At 44.7% G+C, this 24,494-nt stretch overlaps 3 protein-coding genes across 3 annotated transcripts; all 3 read right to left on the reverse strand.

The window, feature by feature from the left end:
• Positions 1-108: 108 nt before the first annotated feature.
• Positions 109-4,989, reverse strand: LOC141954832 (lymphocyte antigen 6E-like). The gene is made up of 3 exons (XM_074894794.1): positions 4,938-4,989; positions 1,129-1,248; positions 109-320 (listed from the first exon to the last, which is right to left on the reverse strand). Exons 1-3 carry the CDS (start codon positions 4,987-4,989, stop codon positions 109-111), a joined length of 384 nt encoding a protein of 127 aa, XP_074750895.1.
• Positions 4,990-10,210: 5,221 nt separating this feature from the next.
• On the reverse strand, positions 10,211-12,619 carry LOC141939828 (lymphocyte antigen 6E-like). The gene is made up of 3 exons (XM_074860392.1): positions 12,523-12,619; positions 11,066-11,185; positions 10,211-10,419 (listed from the first exon to the last, which is right to left on the reverse strand). The coding sequence occupies exons 1-3, from the start codon at positions 12,617-12,619 to the stop codon at positions 10,211-10,213; spliced, it is 426 nt and encodes a 141-aa protein (XP_074716493.1).
• Positions 12,620-18,843: 6,224 nt separating this feature from the next.
• LOC141954838 (lymphocyte antigen 6E-like) lies at positions 18,844-22,652 on the reverse strand. Its single transcript, XM_074894808.1, has 3 exons — positions 22,536-22,652; positions 19,907-20,026; positions 18,844-19,328 (listed from the first exon to the last, which is right to left on the reverse strand). Exons 1-3 carry the CDS (start codon positions 22,585-22,587, stop codon positions 19,120-19,122), a joined length of 381 nt encoding a protein of 126 aa, XP_074750909.1. The 5' UTR covers positions 22,588-22,652; the 3' UTR covers positions 18,844-19,119.
• Between the last annotated feature and the right edge of the window lie 1,842 nt (positions 22,653-24,494).

The following is a 24,494-nucleotide window of genomic DNA, read 5'->3' on the forward strand; positions in this document are numbered from 1 at the left end:
GGGGAAGCTCAGCTGCAAAGCACGATTCTTTGAGAGCGGTAATTATCCCAGAGCAACACACTTTTATTTCAGCCAACAATGCCATCACGGGGAGCTTTTCCTAACCCATCACAGTCCACATGCAAAGATGTAAGTGATACTGGCTAGGACACCCAGGGACATCACTCCATAGCTGCTTTGCTTGCTGCTGACTCCATTCACATTGCATAAAGGTTTCTCACAGCAAGAAACCCTCTGATAGGTTTGGTTTTGTTGCTGACTTGTTGCCGGACACGTTGGAGAACACATCTTAGAGATGACGTATTTAGGCTTGTTGGGCTCTAATGCAGAAGAGAAGGGATGGGGGGAAAGAAAGAGGAGAATGTAAGAATCATTGTTAAAATGTTTCCATGGCTAAATCTGCATTGGTGAATAAAAGAAGGCCAGGCACGAGTCCCCAGAGCAAATACATCCTCTGCTCAGGACTAACAACAGTCTGGCCAGATCCACACTGCTGCAACCTGATGCTGGTCTTCTCTGGGATCCATGTTTCATGTGTCCCTAGAGTGGAATTAGCATGTATGGGTGGCTTTCAGTTCAAGCTGCCTGAAGCGATGCCCAGGCTGGGTCGCTGCCCACCAGGATGTTTTTCCTACAGCATAAAACCAAGGAGAATGTATTGTATGACCTGAGATTTGGTCTGAGGGCACGTGGAGGTGTTTGAGGGTGCAGAGCCCCAAGGACAGACCTGACAGATAGTGCACGGCAGGGGAAGTCAGCCATGGTGCAGTTTTGCTCAAAATATTTTTTGAAAACAATGCTGGGAGTGAATATTGCCATAGACGGGGCCTGGTGGAGCGGTCAGCAGAAAGCTGGGGGGAGCTAACCGTGAAGCAGTGCACACAGCCCCAGGCTTGAATTCACTTTCTGGTGCTGCTATATGTATCTTCAGCATTTCCCCAACTCCTGGTAGCAATATCAAGTATGTATTGACACTGCAGTGACTGCAAGAGCGAGCAACAAGGTCAGTGTTTCCTAACAGTTGGTGACGGGGGGCTGTTGTTGCCATACGTGGCCATGACTAGGATGACAGTCCATTCCTGGGACTGCTCTTCTACAGCACAAACAAGGTGTTGTTCAGAAACATACTTGTTCCAACATTGTTATGGAAAGTCACGCAGTATTTGTCTTCCTTTGCGCACATGGAAATGGTCAAACAGTTTTTGTTGGACTCCTGTTCTTGGCACACGTAGCACATAAATGGGTAAGCTAGGGGGAAAAAAAAAAAAAAGAAGAAAAAGCACATTACATGGTTTAGGAACCACAATACCTACAATCCAGATAGCCCCATTTTCCTAGTTATAGCCTGATGAATGCGTGTGTGTGAATGACCGGTGACTTTCTTTATCCCTTGACCCGTGACACCAATGTTAAATCCCTCGCTGTCTCATATGTCTCAGACTGCGAAGTGTTATCGATCTGTTTGCAATCTCTGGCAGCACTAGATGTGAGTGGAATTCAAGGATTTGGGGTCTTTTATGATGGAGATTATTGCTGAGCAATAGCTCCTCTGTCCTGAGAGCTCTGCCACGTGAATTGTCAATTACTGCTCAGTCGTTTCTCCTGAGCAAGCCTAGGCAGGGCTTGCCAGGGAGACCTTTGAGGATGCCTGGAGCATTTTGAGGAGGTGGACAATGCCTGGTGTCCTACTTCTCTTTCATCTGGCTCGGAGACTACTGTCACGTATCCTTTCTTGTGGTCCCACGCCACTAACTGAACTAGCCTAACCTCAGTCCTAGGAAGTCTGGTGAGAGTAGTCAGATGCTCTGTCAAACTTCTGCATACTACTGTGAGATAGAGAATAAATGGGAAGTCTTAACCAAAATTTGGTTTAACTGGTAAGTGCAGATTTGGAGGGATAATTCATACATCTGCAATACAGATACAGAAGATGACTGGCAGGAAGGACAGGCAGCGATGAGCTGTCTGTCAAGAACGTACAGACTTGACCTCAAATCCAGAAGGTGGTAGGACAGACCTCTGTAAAGCCTCTGGAAAGTAATGATAGAAAGGAAGAAAAGCAAAAACACAGTCTGGATGAGAAACCACACCAAAGTGTCTGCAGAACACTCTCCAGGCGGATTAATTGATTTATAGGTTTTATGGTGGTGGCTGGGTTCTGAGCTTGCAAAATCACCCAGAGCAAAGTATGAGTTTTTGTGTGTAGGAAAAGGGATGAGTTACTTTAAAAACACAGACATTTTTTGAAAGGGAAGCAAACACAGCACAGAATGCTTGCTAAGTTCCTGGTAAGTCTGAGGACAGACTTGTCACTATGGAAAGGGCAGAAAGCAACTAGAGGACGTGTTCCTGTGAGAGCAGTTTTGCCCGATAAGAAGTTGGCAGTAAGAAAGTGGAAGGGCAATGTAGGTCAGAGAGACCATTAAATGAGAAGTTTCTGATGGAAGGTAAGGGAAAGAAAAAGTTATCAACTGTTGATGCTGAGAGGTCCATAATGCTGTGTAGCTTTTTTGCTTAATTCGTTGCTAAAAATTTGAATCTTCATGTACAGGGTAGAGGAGATGCAATAAGATTTTACAAAATTTTTGGCACAATCTTGAATGACGTGGTTACAAGCAAGCCCAGGAAACACAAGCTAGTGAAAATGCAACAGAATGGGTGCAAAGCCAGACATGAAAACACCCTCACAGGGTAGTCTGCAATGATTATTGGTCAAACCAATTGGAGAAGTGAAACTCATAAGTTTCTCCAGAGCTCTGCTGTGGGCTCAGGTCTATACAATATCATCACTACTGACAATAGGGATGAGATAGAGGATGAGCATCACATTTTCAGGTGATGCCAAGGACAAAATAGCTGAAAACATACTGTAAGTAGAGTTCTAAGTGATTTTGACAGACGGGTGTAATAAAAGAATGAAAAAAAATAATAGATGCAGATCAAAGAGAAATACATTACACCGAGATAAAAAAAGAAAAAAAAAAAAAAAAGTCAGATGAGGAACAACTGGTTGAGTTACAATTAAGGACTGCAGTGTAAAGAGCAGCAGTCAACCGTGTCACGCTTCAGCGATGAAAACAAATGTCACGCAAGGGAACACAGGCAGCAATGTCATGTGCAAGATATGCAAAGTGGCCTTTCGACTCTGGCAAGGCCTCAGCTGGAACACCAATGGCCAAACCTGTATGCGGCACTTCAAAAAATATGCAAAGCATTTGGAGAGAGACCAGAGGAGAGGGAGGAGAAATGGTCAGAGATCTTGAAAATATGACCTCATAGGAAATATTGGAAACATTTAGCTTGTTTATTAACAGTGAGAATCTGCTGAGGAAAGACACAGTAACCTTCTTCATGCAAGCAAAAATAATCTATAAAGAAGTTAATAAACTGTTCTACACATCCTACAGTGAAAACACAAGCAAACTCTACAAAAAGAGATGTTAAGAGATATTAAGACTAACTTTCTAAAAGGATGAGAGTCTGAGTAATTCCAGGCTGTGAAGTCTTCTTTGCTGAAAACTTTCAAGGACACATTAAATCAGCATCTGCCTGGTTTGGTCCAGCATCGGAGCAGGGTAAAGGATCATGACCTTTTAAGGTTTCTTCTGGACATAATATAGCTATAATGGTGAGTTCATGGATGCAAATGGCAACAGACTCTCTTTGGTGGGCTGAGAGATCAACAGTTTTGAGTAAAAGTTGCTTATTAGGGTCTTGAATTGGACCCCAGATACATGAGAAGGATCAAATAACAATTATCTCCAAGTTTTCCTTTGCTCCTGTATCCCCCTGCGATCTCTTACTCTTGAATGTGAAAGCCTTGATATTTGAATTACTGTCTTCCTCTGATCTAGACTGGGCTACCGAAAGGTGCTGCATGAAACACTGCCCCTAGGTCCTTTTGGAAGCTGATGCCAATATAAAATGTCTTCAAGCCTACTACAGCAATAAGATATCCCACCATGAACGTGTGCTACCAGAGTCTTGGATCTCTATTAGCTTTCCACTTCATCCTGGGTAACACTGGGGACATTGCTTTTGACAATTCCTCTGTCCATGTTGTGTTGCTGCATTCAGGAATTATGGGCACAATATCCTTTATTTTTTTAGAACTGAATACTCCTTTTCCAACCCCAAAACTGGCCGAAGCTTCTGATCTTACAGTTGTGCTGCAGAACCATCTGTCCAAAAAATGTAGGAGTAGGGGGTTGATACATCAGAGACCAAGAATTAATTAGATGCCTCTTTCTCAACCCCTGCTTGATATGTATCATAGTTTCTGGGAAACTATCAGGCGTGGGGAAAATGTTGTCAATCTGGTCATTATTCCTACGTGCACGTAGCGATGTAACAACACGTGTATCAATCCCAGAAGAAGGACACACATTCAGAGTACCTCGGACTTCCCTTTGGGAGAAGGATGCCTTTAACATGACATAAGCACAGAAAAGCTCTTTCACCTCTGCCTCTGATATAATCTATAAAAATTCTCACTGGTGCATTTCCTAGCAAGCAAGACACATGGCAAACCACGTGGCTTGCTACAATGGAGGAAGCAGCAGTACAGAAAAGTCTGTAAGATGCTCAAAACCCCATATGGATAAGAAAATATGTTTTGTTATGCTTTCTGGCACTTCTAATTTGCATCATTTGGGACGATCCCATAGATCACTGCGTGGTTATAATCTGGCATCCAGCACCGTACAATTAGAGCTCTCTCACTCAGTACTGCCGCTGGAAAGAAGAATTAGTTTATCAGGATCTTATTTCTGCAGCAAATCGTTAATCAAGGTGCAAAAGGAAGTTGGTGGCAGCATGGCTGCAACATTGCAATATTGCAAAGTTGGTGAAAGCCCTCTAAATTTTTGTGACACGAAAAGTTTTCACCATCTTCTCTATATACCTTATCTTAACTAGTAGCAGCATTAGAGGCTCACCTTGCTCCACACACAGGACAGCAGCCAATAAGGTGACAAGAGTAGTCTTCATCTCCACCAGATCCTCTCCACTGGACTAGGAGGATGTTTGGAGCACAGGTTATATACCTTTTGAACAGCGACAGCAGTTTTACAGGTTCCAGATGGCTCAGGGGTGGACATGAAATCAACCCAAGGGTGTGTAATGTGCATGTGGGAGTTCTCCATGCTGGAGCCCTTGGAACAAGCCGACACCTTGGGGAAAAGTCCTTTTAGCAACACATTTCTTGCTCTTCCGGTCATATGAGTGATGGGAAATAGGATCTGCTCTCTTCTTCTCCAGGTTTCTTCCTTTCCTTCCTCCCAGCAGAAGCAGCAGCTGTGCTGATGAAATAGCAGAGCCCGGAGGCACGGGGAGATAGTCCTAACAGCGCATTTTCCTAATCCCTTTGGATTGTCAGCGTGTGCTATACCAGGGTTCATATCATTAATTTTCTTTAATTATTCCATAGAACTAGAAGGTCAGACTCTCAACTGGCCTACACTGGTTTATCTCCAATAAAATCAGTGTGGTTTACACTAAATGAAATTAGCTAATGGTTAGTTAAACAGAAAATTTTCCTCAAATTTTCATGTCAGTCTTCATTTCTTTAACAATTTTCCATTACTTGTAGTTAATCCCTCTGCTTGCTCCTCCCTTGACTGGAATTCTCAAATACCTTATAGTCTTTTTATTTAATGAAGTTTTGCTTCCATTTTAGGGATTCTTTACAGGGTCTGCTTTTCTCCACACCCAACAGCTTCTGGAAATCAGACCTCCATTTACATTACCACAAATTGGTATCCTGGAATTGCTGCTCTACTTTGAAAAAAGCCATCTCTCAAACTCTCTTTTTCAATCTCTCCCCTTAAATCAATCTCTTTTCTTTTATTCTTCTATGTTGCTCTCTCTGAATTTCTTAAAATCTGACTCTGACATTCTGGGAAATAGACCCTAATACAAGATGCATCTTGTAAGAGCTCAAGCCGCCACCATCTCACAGAGCTTCTTTCAAAGTGAGATTACTCCTGGACAGAAGGTAGCAGAATGCACAAAAGAAAAAATTGCCAAACCCCCCTTTTGCTGGCAAATATGGAATAACTTAACAGGCAGTTCCCTAGAAGTAGCCATCAGCAGGGTATTTTTGTCTGTTTCTAATATGAATCATCCCAACACCAGCTGATTTCCTTATCCATGAGAGCGTGTGATACTTTTTCAGGCCCTCCTAAACTGCTCCTAGAATGACATCATCAGGTGGTGAATTCCAGAGTTGTTCAAGCCTGATACCAAAATAGACATCCCCATTCTTGTTTTTGGAGGTTTGTGAGGTCAGCAGGGGACGTGCTGGTGATGACCAAATCAAACCTTCTGCTTTGCAGAGGGCAATTCAGTTTACTGCCCAAGTGTGTTATAAACAGGTTGTTCTGTGTAATTAGTGGGTGTGTCCTCTTGCTGGTATTTTGCAATGCAGGTAAAAGGAAGCAACTATTTCCCCCTTGTTTTGGTGCTATTAATTATCCCATAGACTTCTGTTGTATATATTCCTTTTCCCTTCCTCCGTGAGTGAAAGAGCACTCTAGTTATTGCCGTACGCCCCCTCATGTTGACTTTACCAACATCCATTTGTTTCTACACGAACCTTCGTGCAAGAAGATGTTGCAAGTCAGCTTTGAAAGATTGTGGTGAGGCTAAGACATCCCCAGCCAACAAATGTGTACCAAGGAGAGAAATTTGAGTAGGAAACAAGCTCTTCTATGTCAAACTGTTATCTGGGAGCTGTCCCCAGGTCATTAATGTCTTCGTTAGTACCTAGGAGTGCTGCAGTGCTGGAGCATGCCCTCTTCTCACATCTGGAGAGCAGTCAATTTGCAGCACAGTGACTGGGTCACAGTGATTCCTTCTTTCTCAAGAGGACAGATTACAAAACTCAATGCAGTCAGGAGGGTGTCTCCTGCTGCCCAGCATCACAGCCTTCAGCCTGGAGAAGGGCCTGGAGCAGGCAAGCCAAGGGGCACCAAGTGAGAAGTAAGATTGAGGAAGACTGCAAAAAAATGCAAGGAAGTTGCGTCACCTCTGTAGAGTAATATCTCATCGTTACTCATTCAGGAAAACTAAAATGGACCTCAAAATGGAGCCATGATTTGGCTATATGACAAGAGAGCAGCAGTTAACATTGAAAAAGGGATGCTTTTGTCATATTCCATGGCTTTCAGAAGCTTTTTAGATGCAGTGAAGACCTTGTTTTGACCTTTTGCATCCATCTTGTCTCTTGCTTTGTCATTGATTCACTGCGTGTTAATCAGATCCAGGCAAATTAACAGGGAGAAAGGGAAGAAATTTCATGTTGTGAGGGAAAAGGCAGCCAAATTATTTGAGGACAGCAGAAGGCAGTGTAGGTCCTTCAGAATCAGTGGTGATAGAGCCCTGAGTGAGGGAAAAGAAGGGCCAAAGTAAACCACCTCCTCCAGGTGCCTAATTTAGGCAGGGCAAGGCCCCCTTGGCTGATTCAGGTCCTGGTGCAGTGATTCAGGAGCACCAAAAACCGAGCTCTTAGATAATCCACACAGAGAGAGCCAGCTACATCTCAGAAGCAATCCCAATTATTTGAATGAAACACTCATCTTCTTACTGAGAGCCCTCCAGGCATCCCAAATGTCTCTGCAGGGCAGCTCACCACTTTCATCCAAGGAGTATGCAATCATGGGAGCCAACAAATAAGAAACTCTGGGCAGAGGGATGTAGAATTAGGCAGCAACATCTGCTGGGAGATGTCATATCAGGATTTCTCAGGAAGGCTGGCAGAGAAGAGTCTCCTCTCCTCACCGTTGCCAAGGGAGGGTTCACTAAGGAATTTTTCATGGTTTTAGGACCTCCTGTGCCTCAGGGCAATTGCTGCTCCCGCTTCCAGATAAGGACCCTTTTATGTAATCTGAGACGTGGATCAATCTTTGGCCCACATGCACGGTTGTGTTGCTGGGCAGTAGGGAATGAAAACCTATGGAAACAGGGAGAAACCAGGCAAGAAAGAGACAGGCTGGGGTTCATGGATGGTGCTCCTCCCTTAAGGATGGGACCCCTGGCTTCCTGGTCCTGTTCATAACTTCTCCATGCAACAGCCACAAGTAGGCCACAAAACCCTCCACGGCAGAAGCAGGCTCTACCATGTGCCTTTGCCCACACATTTTTATACCTTCCTTTTCATGCCAGATTCCCTCCCAACTCAAAACGAAGGCACCTGCCAAGTTCAGATAGCATAAGAAATGACCTTATTTTAAACCTGGATGCCAAGAGCAGGTCTGTATTCACAAGCTCAACAGGACAAAACCTGGGGCAGTACTAGCCTCAGCTTGGCCTTTGCCTGTGCCAAGCAGCATTGTCCCTAAGAAATCCTAAACCTGTAGATAGCAAAGGCTGAAGACTCCTTCAAATAGTTCAGTTGTTACCACCTGCCCCTGGGTGTGGGGCAGAGTATGGCCATCCAAGGCCACAGAACAGTTCTTGGAACATTCGAGGTGTTCAGATGTGTGTGCCACTTGAGTATCTCCAAATCTGGCAGAAGGGGAAGAAAGCTGAAAAGAGTAGGTTGGACAGAAGACTGAAGCCAGCTCAGTTGGGGGGTGGCAGGCAATAGAAACCGTGGGGACAACAGAGAGTCTCATGGCTAGAGACAGAGCATCCTTGGCCAACCTTGTATTTGCACCGAGGAGAAAAAAATCGGCTGAGGCTCTAGCAAGAAAATAGAAGTTGGAGGTAAAGCCCAGACTAAGATTGGATGAAGAAGACAACAAGGAAGGCTGGGAGAGAAAACAGACAAGGAGTCCATAGCTGGGGGTTGGATATGGATGGAGGAAGGGTGGACAGGAAGGGGTAGGAGCAGGTTGGGGAGAGCTGGAGTCATGAGACCACATTTCCTTTGCAAACCTGTTCTAAAGATCCGGCTGTTTCTGAGTGTTGCTGTTCCTCTGCTCTCAGCAAATACCCAACAGAGTGAACAAAGCGTATAGCTTCTCTCCCTGTGCAATGAGTCTACAGAGAGAAAACCAGCTGGGTGAGCTGCACCTAACTAATTACCCTGGGAGATCTTCTTTGGGGTAATCCTGGTGGAGAGCTTCTTCAGCTCAGGAGAAAGCATTTCAGCCTCCGGTGACTCGCTTCAGAAGGGTTTGAGTGAGCAAATCTCTCATTCCTAAAACTATCCACAAGCAAGGTCAGTGCAGGGGAATGCGTTCCTTCAATTTTAAGCACGATAGGAAACTTGACTAGCAAACATAAAAGATTTATTTTCAAAGCTAATATTTTGTTATAGATGAAGCTGAAATTTCCAGACTCCAGCAGACACACAGTAGAAACCATCTGTCTTTTTTGATGATTTTCCTTTAAGCACCATGCAAGATACTTCTCTCCCTTTTCAAAATAATCCGTAATGCTTATAAAGCAATTCCCACTGGAAGGTCTTAAATCAGTTTAAAGAAAACTTAATGCTCAAGATCCTTTCACGTTGTGTCCTGCCTTGTCCCCTCTGTTTGCCTGCTGAAGAGCTCAACAGCCATTTCTTTTAAGGTAGCTGACCCAGAAGAGAAACTGAAAGCAAGTTAAATAGAGTACAGTTTACTCTGAAATGGAGTCACAAAAATGACACTTTTGCCAATGCAGAAAATAAAAATAAAATCTGGGGAAAGGCTTCCTGAAGTGACTGCAAAGCAATTGTAATATAATTCAGCATTATTTCAATTGGACTTGCAGACTAACGCCTCTGCTTTTGTTGCTGCTAACATGGATGCATCCAGCTGCCACGCCCAATGTACCATATCACACAGTCACACAATAGAATAAAACAAGACTTTATTGTGCCCAGTTTCTATTTAACAACTATAGTATTAAAGGCTTCCTCAGACCAAAATGATACAGGGCAGAAAATGTTGTAAAGGGAAAAATGGCTCAAGAGAATGGCAGGGACAAAATGAAGGGGAAAAAAATTCATGGAGTTATAAAGGCCAATAGTAGGAGAGATGGTGACTATATGGTGCCCTTCTTCATGTGTAGGGCTCCACACTGTGCCTTTCTCTTCCAAAGACCATTTTGAGGTAGGGCTGTGCTCTTGTGCATTGTCATCAGAGCACGGAAATAGCAAAAATATTTGCTGATGGGATGTGACCTTCTAGGTAGGAGAAACAGGGCAGCATTCACACTGTACAGATGGAAGTTTGACCCCTTGAAGGCAAGGCCAAGCAGCTCCTTTCCCCCACCAGCCCCATTAAAAACCCAGATGGAGGATGCAGGCGAGACTGGCCAAGACACCCAGAGCTATCATGGTGTAGCTGGTTTTCACACTGCTGGCACCACTGATGTTGCACAAGGAAGTCTCACAGCAGCTGGTAGCAACACCAGCTATGCCAATATTCAGGTCAATTGTTGGGCAAAACGCAGAACATTTCTTGGTAATACGCTGGTTACGGTTGTCGCCTGAGGTGGGAGAGAGAGAAAACAGGAAGAAAAGTTGGGGTTTTTATCTTGTATATTTTTTACAAGCTTCGATGACAGACTGGCTGTGCAATATCCAGTGGGGAACACGTTGTTCTGTACTTAATGCTGTTGGTTTTCCCTTGGGCTTTGTCACACTGCATCATTATTTGTGTATATGTGACCCCTGGAGACCATCTCCAGGCCTTACGACTCCTCTGCCGTTTTCAGGGCCACCTGACTGCGACCTAGGGCAAGGAGATCTAACGCATTTCTACAGTGCAAGATTGCAAGACATCATCGTCACCATGCCTTGGGATTGCTCCTTCCACAGTACCTGGCCCTTTCTGACTCCACCACCTCATGAGCATATATTTGAGCTTGGAGATGAGACAAGGGGTTTGTGCAGAGAAATACTCTCTATTCCAACGTCTCTCTTTCCTGTGTTTAATCAGCAGTGCAGTATTGTTACCATATATTGCAACAGAGACAGACTATGCTGAGTTCCCACCTGATGCAAGACATGCTCTCTGTGTTCTCTGATCCTCATTAATTCTTCCACCACACCTCCTGGTGGGAGGAGGCTCTGCAGTCATCCTAACCTGAACCCCATCTTGTCATCAGAGCCTTAGAAAAGCTTCACACTTACCAAATCCCCTGGTAGAGTAGGTTGTGAGACAGTACTTCTCATGCTCAGAGCATGTGGTTGTACTGAGACAATGTATATTGGAAGATGCATCTTGGCATGTGAAGCACATCAAGGAGAAAGCTGCAAAAAAAAGCACACAACACCCATCAATCACCTCTAAAAATATCCGTAGGAGGACAAAACTGATGGTGCTGGTCCAGATGGAGGATCTGTCAAGCCCAGCAGCCACAAGCAGACAACCTCCTGGGTGTGTGAAACTTGGCCCCAGCGACTCTCCTGGACTCAAATTCCTTTAAGCTCAGATTCCTGACACTGATGTGGTGTGCTCATGTACTAACCCTCAAGAAATCTTCCTTCTGGATACTTACTTGAGTCTCCCTTGAATCCATTTAAACATCTATCATCCCCAGTGTTCTTTTGAAAAGAGTGCTCCAGTCTACTACCACTGGCAGCATGAAGCTCTTTTGCTTTCTTTTCAGCCTGGCTCCTCGAAGCCTTCATTGCCAGCCACTAGTCCTTCTATGGAAAGAGACCACTGGATTCCTGTCCACGCTTTTTCACATCTTCAAGTCATCTGAAGAGTCCTGGCCTACGCATCCTTTCTCAGATTACACAGGCCAACAGTGAATTATTTTTAAAAAATTTTTAATACAAAAAGGGAGTAACCTCCCTGGCCATACTAGACATGAATATTTTCATAGCATCATAGAATGGTTTTGGTTGGAAGGGACTTAAAGTTCATCTAGTCCCAACCCCCCTGCCCCAGGCAGGGACACCTTCCACTAGCCCAGGTTGCCCAAAGCCCCGTCCAACCTGGCCTTGAACCCTTCCAGGGAGGGGGCAGCCACAGCTTCTCTGGGCAACCTGTGCCAGGGCCTCACCACCCTCACAGGGAAGAATTTCTTCTTTATATCTACTCTAAGTCTACCCTCTTTCAGTTTAAAACTATTACCCTTGTCCTATCACTATTCTTCCCGATAAAGAGTCCCTCTCCATCTGTTTGCTCAAATGAGGGACAAGTGACCAAGATCTACTTCTCAGTGTTTGCTGGGAAGATGAATGCTTGCATTTGGCTGGTTCATTTTCAGAGCTCTCTCATGTCAGGAGAGCTTCTCCTGTAGAAGACAGGGCTCAGCAAACCACCCCCTTGGTTGCAGCAGATTCCTTTTTACAGCCATCTGTGGGTGATGACTGTCTAACACTACAAACTGCGTACATCTGTAACACTGTGCATCTGCAAGGCGCTGTGCTAATACGAATGAATGAAAACAGCGTGCACTCAAGGAAGCTAAAGCAGTCATTCATAGCAAAGAGATCATTGGGGAAGGTTTCTTTGAACGATAAGGGGAATTTCCTACTCGTCTGTTTATCTGGAGCAAACACTCCTGCAGTAATGTCACCCACTGGAGATTAGACTCGTTCATCTCATTTCCAGGCTACCCATGGCCAGTTAATACCCATTTTATCCTTGTATGAGCACTGTCCTTTAGCTTTGCCTAGCTTGCTCTTCATCTGCCTCGCTCTTCTTCTCCCTTGCCTGAGCTTCTTTGCCATTGTTAGTGCCTTTACCAGCACTGTCCTAACCTCATTGCTGCCCTTGTTTGACCTTAGATAAGCTCATCTGGCCCAAACAGACCCTTTGCTCTTTAGTGTCCTACTAGCCCAGACCTGGCCTCAGGTCAGACCGTGACCCCAGGTGATCAGGGTCACTATATTTCATAGGAAGCCACAAAAATGCCTTTTAGGGCACTATTCATCCTTCTCTGTCTCTGTGGAAGCTGTCTTATTTCCCCACTCCAGTTGGCAGCCCCTTCACCCTTTCCATGGCCACCCAGCACAGACCTTCACTTTCCTCTTGTAGTCTGTTCCTCACAGTTCCTACTCTCCCTCTGTGGTCTCTCACTGAAGAGCAGTTAGCAGAGGACACAGAGGCCAGGCAATTGGGCTTGCAGTGACTCACATCCCATCTCCTTCTCTTCCCATGCCTGACACCCTTATGATTTCAAAAGCCTCAGACCTGGCACCCGGCTCGCTCTGACTTGACACCAAAACTATTGCAATTTGCTTCCTACCTTGGTCATTTCTATCTCCAAGAACCTCTCAGCTGTCCTGCCTGGCTCTTGCATTCAGTATTGTCCTGGCACTGCAAGCTAAATTTTTTTTTTTTTTTCAGGTCTGGGACCCTCCTTTAGAACATCTGCACACAAAGTGGTGTGGCTTCATTCTCTTTTCTTGTGCAAAGCCCATACAGGTACCTTTCTGCTCCACCCCACTGGGAACCACCCTTTCCTCCCAGAATAACTATACGCTAGAGCAAAGTCCCCAAACTGGGTTTTCCAGACATGTAGCTCATTTTATTCCTTAATTAATACAGCTTCTTTAATCAAGCCCATTCCAAGAGTAACTTCATGAATCTATGAAGGAAACAGTAGAGCTTGGTGCATGCCCAAGTCCCGTTTCAACCTCCCAAAGCTGCTAATTTCAGAGTCCAGTTGCCCTGGGACCCTTCTAGCCAGGAGAGGGGGCAAGCACCCTTCAGGGGTGATTTTGCCAACCTCCCTCTGTGCTCAGGAGATTTCTCTCTCGCTCACAATTTACTATAGAGGACTTTGGAGGCATATGGGCTCCTAACCTGGTGGCTCAGTTAAGACCCTGAAGTCAGGTAGGACAATTCTGCTCATGCTACTGAAAAACATTTCTGATTTTATTGCATCTGTTGCGGTATCTGTTGCAATGAGGGCTGAGTGGGGAAAGAAACAGTGTGCCCCACTCAGGATGCAAACCTGGGGTTCAACCAGGCTGCCTTTGGAGGTCTCCTGTCTGCACCCCGCAAGACCTCTGCTCTAACTGAAAAAGAATATTCCTTAAGGAAGATTTTCATGTGAACATCAAGCCACCCAGATAAACAACTTACACATGTAAAGCATTAACAAGTGCCCACAGATGCAGGATTTACACCCTTAAAATCAGTCAGGTTCAGGATTAATTAGAATAGCAACTAGCCTTCTGGCTAGTTTGCACAGCAAAGTGGTGCTGTGTATGTGTTAATTTTCACTGACTCCTTTGATAAGTTTGCTGTCTCATTATGTGATCTTTGTAAAAATATGTGATTACAGTTGATAAGCTGCAAAAAGAATCCTTTTATTGCCCTCAACTTTCCCAACTCCATTAAGCACAATGGTTTAGCACATGCCAAGTTTAAAGCCTGTGAAGTCCCACAGTAAGAACACTTACAGCCTCAAATTAAGTGTGAGCCTAAGTGCTCTGCTGGACCAGGACCAGAATGGCCAGTAATTTGCAGGTAAACCCTACAGCAGAGCCTGAGAAAAATTCAGTTTGCAATAAGGCAAAAGCCCCCTCTGAGCTGAGGGGATCAACTATTCCCCTGGAATAGTCAGAGGGATATTCAGGGCTGCACCCCCTGTTTCTTGCCTGATCCACAGCCTGCCCCTGTGCAAGGGGTCAGCTCCCAGGGGCACAGGCAGCTGTCCTTGGCAGAGCCCAACCAGGCAAAGTTAAAGTGCAGGTTCACAAAAAAACGAGGATGAGAATGGGACTCTGCGTCTCCATCTCAGACCTGGGATCGACATCGGCAAAGTTGCACCTCAAAGCAACAAGCTGCAAGAAGGAGATGGGAGCCAGAATTACATCTTCTCGTGGCATGACCGGCTCTACCAATTTAGGTAATGATGATTTGTAATTGCAACCAATAAGCAAGCAAGTGAAAAAAAAAAAAAAAAATCAGTCTGTAGTTAGTTTTATGTCAAATCTGCAGCTTTATTGCACATATTGCCCTCTCCCTGCCCAGCTCTGTATATCCCTCAGCTAACCCCCCCCTTCTGAGGGAGCTGCACCAAGGGCTCTCAGCTATCTAGCTGAGCCACTCCAAGGGCTGGGCTGGGACTGCACGAGTCAGGTGAGGTGGGTATCTCATCCCCTACTTCAGCTCCTCAGCATATTCCAACTTCTGGTGGGGATACATCCCCTGGCTTCTTGTCCTGAGGACTGGAATATTGTCTAGAGCCTAGTGAGCCTTCAGCTTTACGGTTCATGCTGCAAAATCCCCTTGTCATCCTGTTATATCAAAGATGTGCCCCACCTCTGGGGGTCTCGCTAGCACAAAGCAATCCTTGGAGACTCACCACTCTCCGTGCACAGGGCAATGACCAGCACGACAAGAAGAGAAGTCTTCATCCTTTATAGGTCTTGCAGCTTTCAAAACAAGCAGGACTCTCCCAGGGCAGGTTTTATACCCCTGCAGTGTTTGCTTTGATGCTAGGATAATAACTATAGGGTTGCTGTGTCAGATGGTGGATAATTGAGTGTAACGTGTCAATGCTTGCATGTGGAAGTATGCTTTGTTGGAAATCTAAACAGGTGTCATGTTCTCCCCCCACTTCTTTTCCTTAGTTGTTTCACAATACAGCTTGTTCATCTGGTGTTAATTATGCAACAATTTCTAATTCTGGTTAAGTGGAGTAAAAGCCAAACACAAAAACAAAATAGTGTCCATGTGAGAAGAGGAACGTTCTCCTTTCCGGGCCAGCCTGGGTCTCAGAGGAGGCTGCATCCTTAAAAATCCTGTCCTCACGTACTGTTTTAGTGCATATGGAAACTGATTGAATTTAAAATTGAAATTGGGATTGAAACTTCTACAAAATGTCTCCCAGGATTGTCAATGCAGCTAGATCAGAAGAGCAGTATCTTTTCACTGCATTTCATAGGGGACCAGACATAATTTTCTGTGGGCCTTTTTAAGACAGCAGTTCAAAATCATAAATGTTTCAAAAAATTGGATATTTTATATGAGGGAAAATGCTATCTTATTAGAAAATAAATTCCATTGGGCAATGAAAATGACCACTTAAATTAAAAAATAGAAATAACACCCACTCCCATCACATTAAACAAGCTGTGATTTTTTTTTTTTTTCACAAATTATAAAAAATAAATGTCAGGGAGAAAAAACCAAACCAGTTAAAGCATGGAGAATGAGAGATTGCCTGATCAAGGATCTCAACTCATTAAGTCTTCAGAAAAAAAAAAATTATAGCCCGCCAAGATTATGTGAAATGCCAAATAGGAGTACTCCACTGGATTTCCATACGGCGCTCTTTATTCCTCCTTTTTTTATCATGTTTCATCCTATCTCCCTGTATAAAATCAGAATCTTTCCCATCTTCTTCTGATTGCTGTTGCTTTTTCCTCCCACCATTGTCTCTCTGCCATCTAGTCGTGGGGATGGAGGCACAGTCCCAGCAATGGTCAGCTGGAGCCCTTTTACATGACACTCCGAGCTGCAGGAGCAACCTTCGTGCCCCAAGCCTCTGCCAGCAGCTCTGCCCCTTGCTGCTCTCCATCTGTTTTAGTTCCCTTTTTTCTTACTCTCAAAGTTGCTCAGATTTCCATCTCCCATTAAATATTTGAGCTTCCAATATGACCCACCTACAGTCATTATCTCACTGAAAAGGCATGCCTTGTTCTTGAGGTGATGTAAGTCTTTCCAACACCTCTAAATTGGACATATAAATATTGTTAGTATGGAGACCTGCATGACTAAGGTGAGGAAATTTCTGCTTTCTCAATAGGTAGAGAATGAAACTCAGTTGGAACAGAGGTGGCAATTAACCAAGAAAGCTCAAAGGAGGGGCGTTGTTTGGCTTCATAAGGCCAATGCCTTTGTAAGGCACCAGGCAGGAGGAAACAAGAAGCTGGCACCCTCCATGCCAGGCAGTGCAACACTCTCTTCCTTGTGAAATATTTTATTTTCCCCAGTCCAGAAGAGATTTCATGAGTCTTTATTGGTAAATCAACTTTTATTGCTGACTATCTGAGGTAATAGCAGAAAAGGGGGCTCTAGTCACAAGGCGATGCCATTCTGCAGCTTGTATGTTGCGCTGCAGAGGCAGCCCACATTCAGATTTATTTCAGCCAACAGCATCCATTAACAGGTACAGAAATAGCAGCTCAGCCAGGCACTTTTTTTTTTTTCCCCTCCCTTGTAGTCTCATCCAAGCAAAAACTAAAATATCTCTTGTCTCCTGCAAGCTGCTGAGATTTTGAGATGGCAAGGCTGTATTTCTTAAAGGAGTTATTGCAGGTTTTCTGACAGTCGAGATTTTCCATTAGATGGTCCTGCACTCTTCCAACTGGTCCCATATGTCCCCCTGATATTAATGTTATCTTCATCCCTCGCCAGTGCCAGGTGAGATAGATTGAAAGGAACCCATGGGGGTAGAAAGGACACAGATGATTAACACACTGGAGGGACTGAGGCAAAGCAGGAAGATAATATCACAGTTTACAAGTATTTGGAAGCTATGAACTTCAGTAAGATTTTGGAAGGAGTAACAGAGGATTTAACTGGGAGTGGAGGATGGGGTGGAAAGATTTATTTCCCTTGACACAGTTGCTGAGTGGAGAAGGAAGGAGAGCATTTTGCTCATCGTGTTCTAAACCTGGTTGAAATTGTCATGTGAGAAGGGCAAACAATTTATTTTTGTGAAAACATGTAGTTTTCATGAAAGAAAAGATGAAATTTGAAAGTAACTGTGAAATTCAGATGTTTTTACTAAATGTGGATTTTCAGGTTGGCCAAAAGCTTTGAGAATCACTTCAGAAATTATTAGGATTCACATACAGGAAAAGTGATGGGAAACATGGTTAAAAAGAAGTGCAAAAAACCAAGTTTCTGTTGGTCCCTCAACACAGAAATGCTACAACACTACCATTCTTCAGTTAGCCCATCTCGTATTTAAATAAATGCCAGAACACTCTCCTTGCCCAGAAATTTAATTTTTATGGGATGACTAAACCTAATCCCATGCTCACAGCCTTCAGCCAGCGCTGCGGTTTCTCCCCGTTGCACAGAAACACACGCGCTTTGCAGCCCGTCTTGAGCGCTGGTGGAGCAGGACTCCCCTCAAATCCAGCTGGGCTGCAAACGTTAAGGCTTTTTCCCAGGTACCACTTACATATAAGCCCTCCCAAAATGCAGGACTGCACTTACAAACTGCTCACCCAGGCATTACGCACCCTCCAGCTCCAAGAGCGTACGTATTTTGCCCATCGTAGTTATAGCTCCACTCCTCCAAGAGCTGTGAGGAATCTCCACCCCATCTCCTTCATCCCCAAGCCTGGAAATGCAGCAGCCACAGAGGAAAGGGAAGGAGCAGAGACCTGGATCAGACACCCATTGCCTCTGCCAGGCTCTTTCTGCCCGTTTCCCCTGTCCCTTGCAGGGAACTCATGAGCAATCACTCAGACAGCAGCGTGTTCTCCAAGCAGGCATGGAGCTCCCCTTTCCATGAGGACAGATTCCAGCAGCACCGTCCTCATCTTGGACATCTCCAGCATCTTGGTGTGGGCCCTTTACCTATTTTAAAAGCTGAAATCATCCACCCTGCAGAGATCACACAAGAACTTTTCAGCAGAGCCAAGAGCACTGCCAATACCTGGCAAATCCCCAGTCCTGTGTGCTAGCAGTTACAAAACAATTCTCGTTGTTGCTTGCAATGGGAACAACACAAACATCTTTGATCTTTCCAGATTGACACCTTCTTTCGTTAGCACTGAGTGATCAGGCAGAACATCTGGCCTTATGGAGTGTCTGTCCTGAGCTGTTGGATGAAACTGAGTCAGTTGAGAAAGGCAGCCAGGAGAAGACTCCCAGGTGCTAAAAAGAGGAATTCAATGTGAAGTAGAGATTCAGCCTACAGACCTTTCTGGCAGAGCTGTTTTCTCAGGCTGATCTTAGTGTGGATATAGCAAACACACTCTAGAATAACATAAATCTTTATTTTGTCTGACAATTGTCACACGCATGCTATCAAAAGAGCTTTCCCAGGGAAAATTAGTACAAAACAACAAATGATACAGGGGAAAAAATAGGAACTACACTGCCGTGCCATTTTGTGGAAGGGATCTGAAACAGTGTCTTGGAAAAAACAGGGTAGACATAGACCCTGTTTGAGACACTTGACAGAGGATGTTGGTTTCTCAGTTGGGGAATATCTTGTAGGTTCTTGGGTTGTCACATCTTCTCCCACCCCTCATCACAATCCTGCCCTGATGACACAGATCAAACTGGCCACAATTCCCAGGAACATCACGGCATAGCTGATTTTTACACTGTTGGCACCACTGAAATTACACAGGGAGGTACCACAGCATTTGGTGGAAAAAGCCGCCGTACCGAAGTTCACGTTCGTCTCAGGACAGTCTACAGAACATTTCTTGGTGATGCGGTGTCCTGTGTCCTTGCCTGGATGGAGAATAGACAAGAAGGGAGAGCTGTGATTTAAGATTCTCCTGCAAGAGCTGACCAGAGGATGATAGGAGGAGGTATACTGCATTATGCTTAATTTGCAATGCAGCAATAACAGCGATCGGTGGATTGGATGAGTGCTGGGTGAGGGTCCACACAACCTGGATCAGCTGCATGACACTAGAAAGTCCTTGGTAGAAACCCACACCATGCTTCATGTAGGATGGCAAAAAATCACTGCTAATGCATTTTTGGTTTCTAAAACCACCTTACTCACATCCAATCCCTTTCCATCCTCCATCACAAAGCCCTCAGATCAAGCAAGAGGGTGTGGTCCTTAAAATCTGTGTGCTTCAACCAGCCCTGCCACAAGGTGGTGAGGAACATACCCCAGGTGGTGAATCACAGAACACCGCTGAGGGATTCACACGCATTATGTGTTGTGATCCATAAACCTCAGTGATCAATTCTTTCCAACAAGACCAACTACTGCTCTAAAAAAGCTACTGCTCATCAGTTTCTCTGGAGGGGAAAAAAAAAAAAAAAAAAAGCCTGGAAGTATCGCTGGTACTCACCAAATCCAGCAGAGCTGTACGTGGTTATACAGTATTTCTCATGATCTTCACACTTGTAGGTTTTAAGACAGTTCCAGTTGGAGTGCTCGTTGTCGCACGTGTAGCAAAACAGCGAGGAAGCTGGAAAGAGTGCATATGACACATGTTAGTGGTTTCCAGCAATGCCCTCCTGGGAAGAAAGTGTCAAAAGCCATGTCCCTTCTTGGAAAATACAAGGTGAAAAGTATGTTACAAACAAGTTTTCATGACAAGTGAAATAAGAGGTTGGTTTTGATTAATGAAGCTGAAAAAGCAAACAAACAGAACGAAACAACTTTTCTTTTTTACTTGAGATTTTCAGTGATTAAACCCAAAAACACATTTTTTCAGCCTGAGCAGCACTCGCAGGTGACCTTTCTTTCTCTCCAGGTCCACACTGGCCTGGTTGACAGCCAACCTGCAAAAGCAGTGCTCGCTACATGCCCAGCTGTGTCTAGCACAGCTCTGGCAAGGAGACGATGAACTGTCACTGTTCTCAGGTGAGAGCTTAGTTTTAGTACCTTCAGACTGCATCTACAAAAAACTGTACAGACATGAATTAATTAAAGCCTATGACACCCCTGTGAGCTAAATTACTGAGCACAGAGCCACGTTAAAGGGAGTTCCCTGGGAGAGGTTGCTCTGGACAATAGGGAGATTATTTCCATCAGCGCCTGGAACAACATGTTCTCAGTGATATTATTAGCAGGGCTAAGCCAAGTCTATTACAAAGCCAGAGGAGGTAGGATATGTATTTCTGAACAAAACTGAAGTAAACTGAATCAAATTCCCAGGCTGGCCAGCTGGCCGTGCTAGGAACACAGGCACGTGCCATCTCATTCCCTGGAGGTGGATTCACAACTGGTAGGAAACTGCTTCCCTCCTGTTCATAGTCCCGTGAAACGCTTCTCATGTCTGAGCAGGGGTGACAGAGGCAGTTAAGCTGCTCTCAGGACAGCCTGCTCCATTGTCACCAGTGGGGGAGAGTTGAAGACGACCTATTGCAAATCACGGAGGGTCCTCTCTTAGGCTGAAATTTCCCTGGTTCAGTTCCTCCTGGCTTTCTCAACCCAGGAAGGCTCTTATCTGTGCACAGAAGAGCCCCTTCTGATTGAATCTGAACTTGTTTGAAACAAGGATACTCCTCCCAGGGACTCTCCAAAGCCCAGCTGCTGATTCAAATTCATCTCTGAAGTTGAACCTACACATGATGCTTGGTTAAAAAAATCCAGAAGCAGTTCTAAAAGAGAATTAAAAGCCATTTTAGGCCCTAATTACCCTAGGTAGGAGAAGAAAAGGCCTCCCCTCTGTGATGTGGGGAGCTCAGGTGCCTTGGGTACAGCTCTGGAGCCAGCATATGACTGACTGTCTTGCTCTGAAACCTACCCAGTTGCTCTTTTTTCTAGTGCCAGATGTTGCGAGCGCAGGTGTTCTCCATAACAGCAGATAAAATCCTTGTTACATCCTGGTTTTAACTTCTCTTTAACTGACTATTCAGCACTCGCTGTTTCTCCATCGCTTGGATAAGTTAAACTTTCCCCTCTCCTCTGGAGGCTCCCCAACCCGAGCTGTGGGCTACTGCCTTTTTGCAGACCATACCAGAGAACTCCCAGACACGCTGCCTAGAAAGCGTTAGCGCATTTTACAGACCTCGTAGCGTTCTCTGATCTGCTTTTCTGCCAAATCACACAAAGTTGTTCAAACCACTTCCTGCTGCAGATGGAGCCGAGACCCCAGCATGTGCGCGAAAGCAACTGAAATGCACTCGTGTTCACTGACTGATGCAAGGAAAATCCCTCCGAGTCAGGAAACAATAACAGCTTAAACCATTATAGCTGTTATGAAACCTTGCCTGCATCTGGCCTCCACCCTCCATTAGCTCTAGTTTTGTGAATGCAGCCAGAAATAGCCTTAACGGTGCAAAAAGGCTTGCAGTACTCCTCGAGATTGCAAATACATGCACAGAGCCAACGTCTCTCAACTGGATATTTCTGCACAATTATCTGATTATATCTGCACTTCCTTTGAAAGAGGACAAGCACAGAGCATTGTGGATCCCATTACAAACACACTCCCAGACATTTAAAAAATCTCTTCAAACCCATGAGCAAAGAGCTGTTAGGCTTTCAAATATCTGCCAGCAGCCTAGTTTCTTAATTGTAATGCCATTGTAGGAAATAAAATGGAACACTGGCAGAAGATGCGGTGTCAATACCAGCCATAATCAACAACTCAAGTTTCATTCAGGAACAAAATAAAACCAAAGGCAAAACTGTGACCCCAGCTTAATTCCTATTAGCCTTTTTCAGTTCACATCTTTATCTTCAGACGTGAGTGGTCGGAGCTTGATATTTGAGGGTGTAAGAAACCAGAGCAGTGAGCTCATCTTCTCTGGGTTATGGATACCTTGGCAGAACTCACCCAGAAGCTAAGACTCAACCACACCAAATATTGCTTGACGCAGCTGCCGCCAAAGAAAAACTGCACTACCAAGACCTCACCAATTGCAATAAAAGCTGTCAAACCTTCTTGTCCCTGTGTTATCCTTATTTTTTTCTTCTGGTATTTTCATCCTCTCCATCTGGCTCTCCCAGCTTCCAAAGCTCCTTACCTTGCTCAGCACACAGGACTGCCACCAGCAGGACAATCAGAAAAGCCTTCATGGTCGTTGTGCCCTCAGAGTCTGAACAATGTGGGGTGATGCACCACAGTAAGGTTTTATACTGGAACCGCGTTTACTTTGACTTCCTTTGATTACAGTAATTTGAGGTTTGGGGAGTGACAGCACATAAGATGTGATCACTGATGGGTGTGTTTGTGCGTAGGAACCTATTATGAGGCTCCAGATAACAATTTTTTTTACATCCCGTTCAGATCCAATCTTTTTTTCCAAGGCCTACTCCCGCTGACCATGTCTGCATTGCTAATTTGGGGAACGATTTATCTCATTCAAAGATGGGAGTCTCTTCTTACTCCACTGGGCTGAATGGCGAAACCTGGAGCAAAGCAGAGGCAGCTGTGCCACTCTAGGGTGGCTCATCACTTGGAAGATAGTAGGTACCACCTGGCATCCTCCGTCATTTCTCTCTACCGTGATATGAGAGCTTCATATCTGTGGGAAGCGGGAGAGGAGGCAAAAAAGATTTTTGCTGGTTTGTCTGCAGTCATTCAGAATTATCTCACTTGTACTAAGGCAGAAAACCAGCTTGTATCATTCTTGCAATGACACTATTTGTGCCTTGAGACTGTCACTCAGAGGCTCCCATGATCCAGGCAGGGATGGGGTCTGATGCTTTTGTTTTGTTTTTCTTCTCTGTCCTACAGAAGCATCCAGGGTTTCCAAGTGACAATGTTTGTTGATACCTGTAGACAATTCTGGACTCTGTCAGGTTTTTCCAGTCCCTCATGACCTTTCCAGTCCTTCTGGGTTCCCTCCTTCTGCTCCCACAACCACTTCACCTCCTCTTGCCAAATGACTCAGGATGAAGCAGAGGCACAAAGCGCATGGGAATGGCTGCAGGAGTTAAACTCAAATGGGAGCAAAAATGACTGAGAAATAAAACAAGTCCTGGTCAAGAACACATCTCAGCAGAACAGGACCCTTCATCTTTAGAGAGAGAAATGACTGAGGGGAGCTGAGAGTCAAGGTTTATAAAGTCACAAATGATGTGGAAACAGAATAAGGAAGATCCAGTTGCTCTTGTTTTCCCCAAATTACTCCCCAAGGAGTTGGTTCATAGGCCCTTCCTGTCTGCAAGACCCTGGGCAGATGGCCCCATGCCCACCCCCTCTGATGAGTTTTTTGTTTCCAGTCATTCTTCCTTTGCCCAGTTCGTGCTTTTTTGCAGCAACTTCAGCCCCCAACTATTTCTGTCTCTGTGTGTGCCCAGAGTAGGGGCGGGGGGGGATGAGCATCGAGTTTTCAAAGTCTTCCACTCTGTTCTCTGGATTTGCCCTGACCTTGAGCATGAATCTTTAATTAGCTCCTCTTTTAGAAAGGATGTGAGAGATCCACGTGACAGCTAATGTAGCAACTATACTTCAGAAATAATCTGTGTAAAGGCCATAGTCTCTGAACAAGACTTTGTATAAATACATGGATGAATGACATCAGGAAGGAAACATGATCTGCTAGAGCATGGGGAGAAATAGAAGGTATTAGTCTACATGTTTGTTTTCTGTATAATAGCCAGGCTTCTCTCAGCCAGCTGGAGAAATGGAAAACAAAACTTCCTTCCCTTCCATCCACATCAAAAATCCAGAAATGAAACTGAATTATCACACTGAATTCAGCTCATCTTGGAGCCAACCGAGCAGAAAAATGCAGCTCCTCAGCAGGAAGAAAGGAGCAATGCATGAGCACAGCCTACAACAAGAAAGAAGAAAGGCTTTGAAATTAAAACAAATAAATGAACAGTAAATAAATGATACTGTTAAAGCAAAGTGCAGCTGAATAGAAAATCTGCAAGTGAGAAATGGGCTGTAGGAAGTGGAAATGTGAGAAAGCATTTAAATAGATTAGAGAGAGGGGAGGTTAATAATAATAAACAAGATTAATATTTCACCCAGA

This window comes from Strix uralensis, chromosome 1 (genome assembly GCF_047716275.1).
Source record: "Strix uralensis isolate ZFMK-TIS-50842 chromosome 1, bStrUra1, whole genome shotgun sequence".
Classification (NCBI taxonomy): Eukaryota; Metazoa; Chordata; class Aves; order Strigiformes; family Strigidae; genus Strix; species Strix uralensis.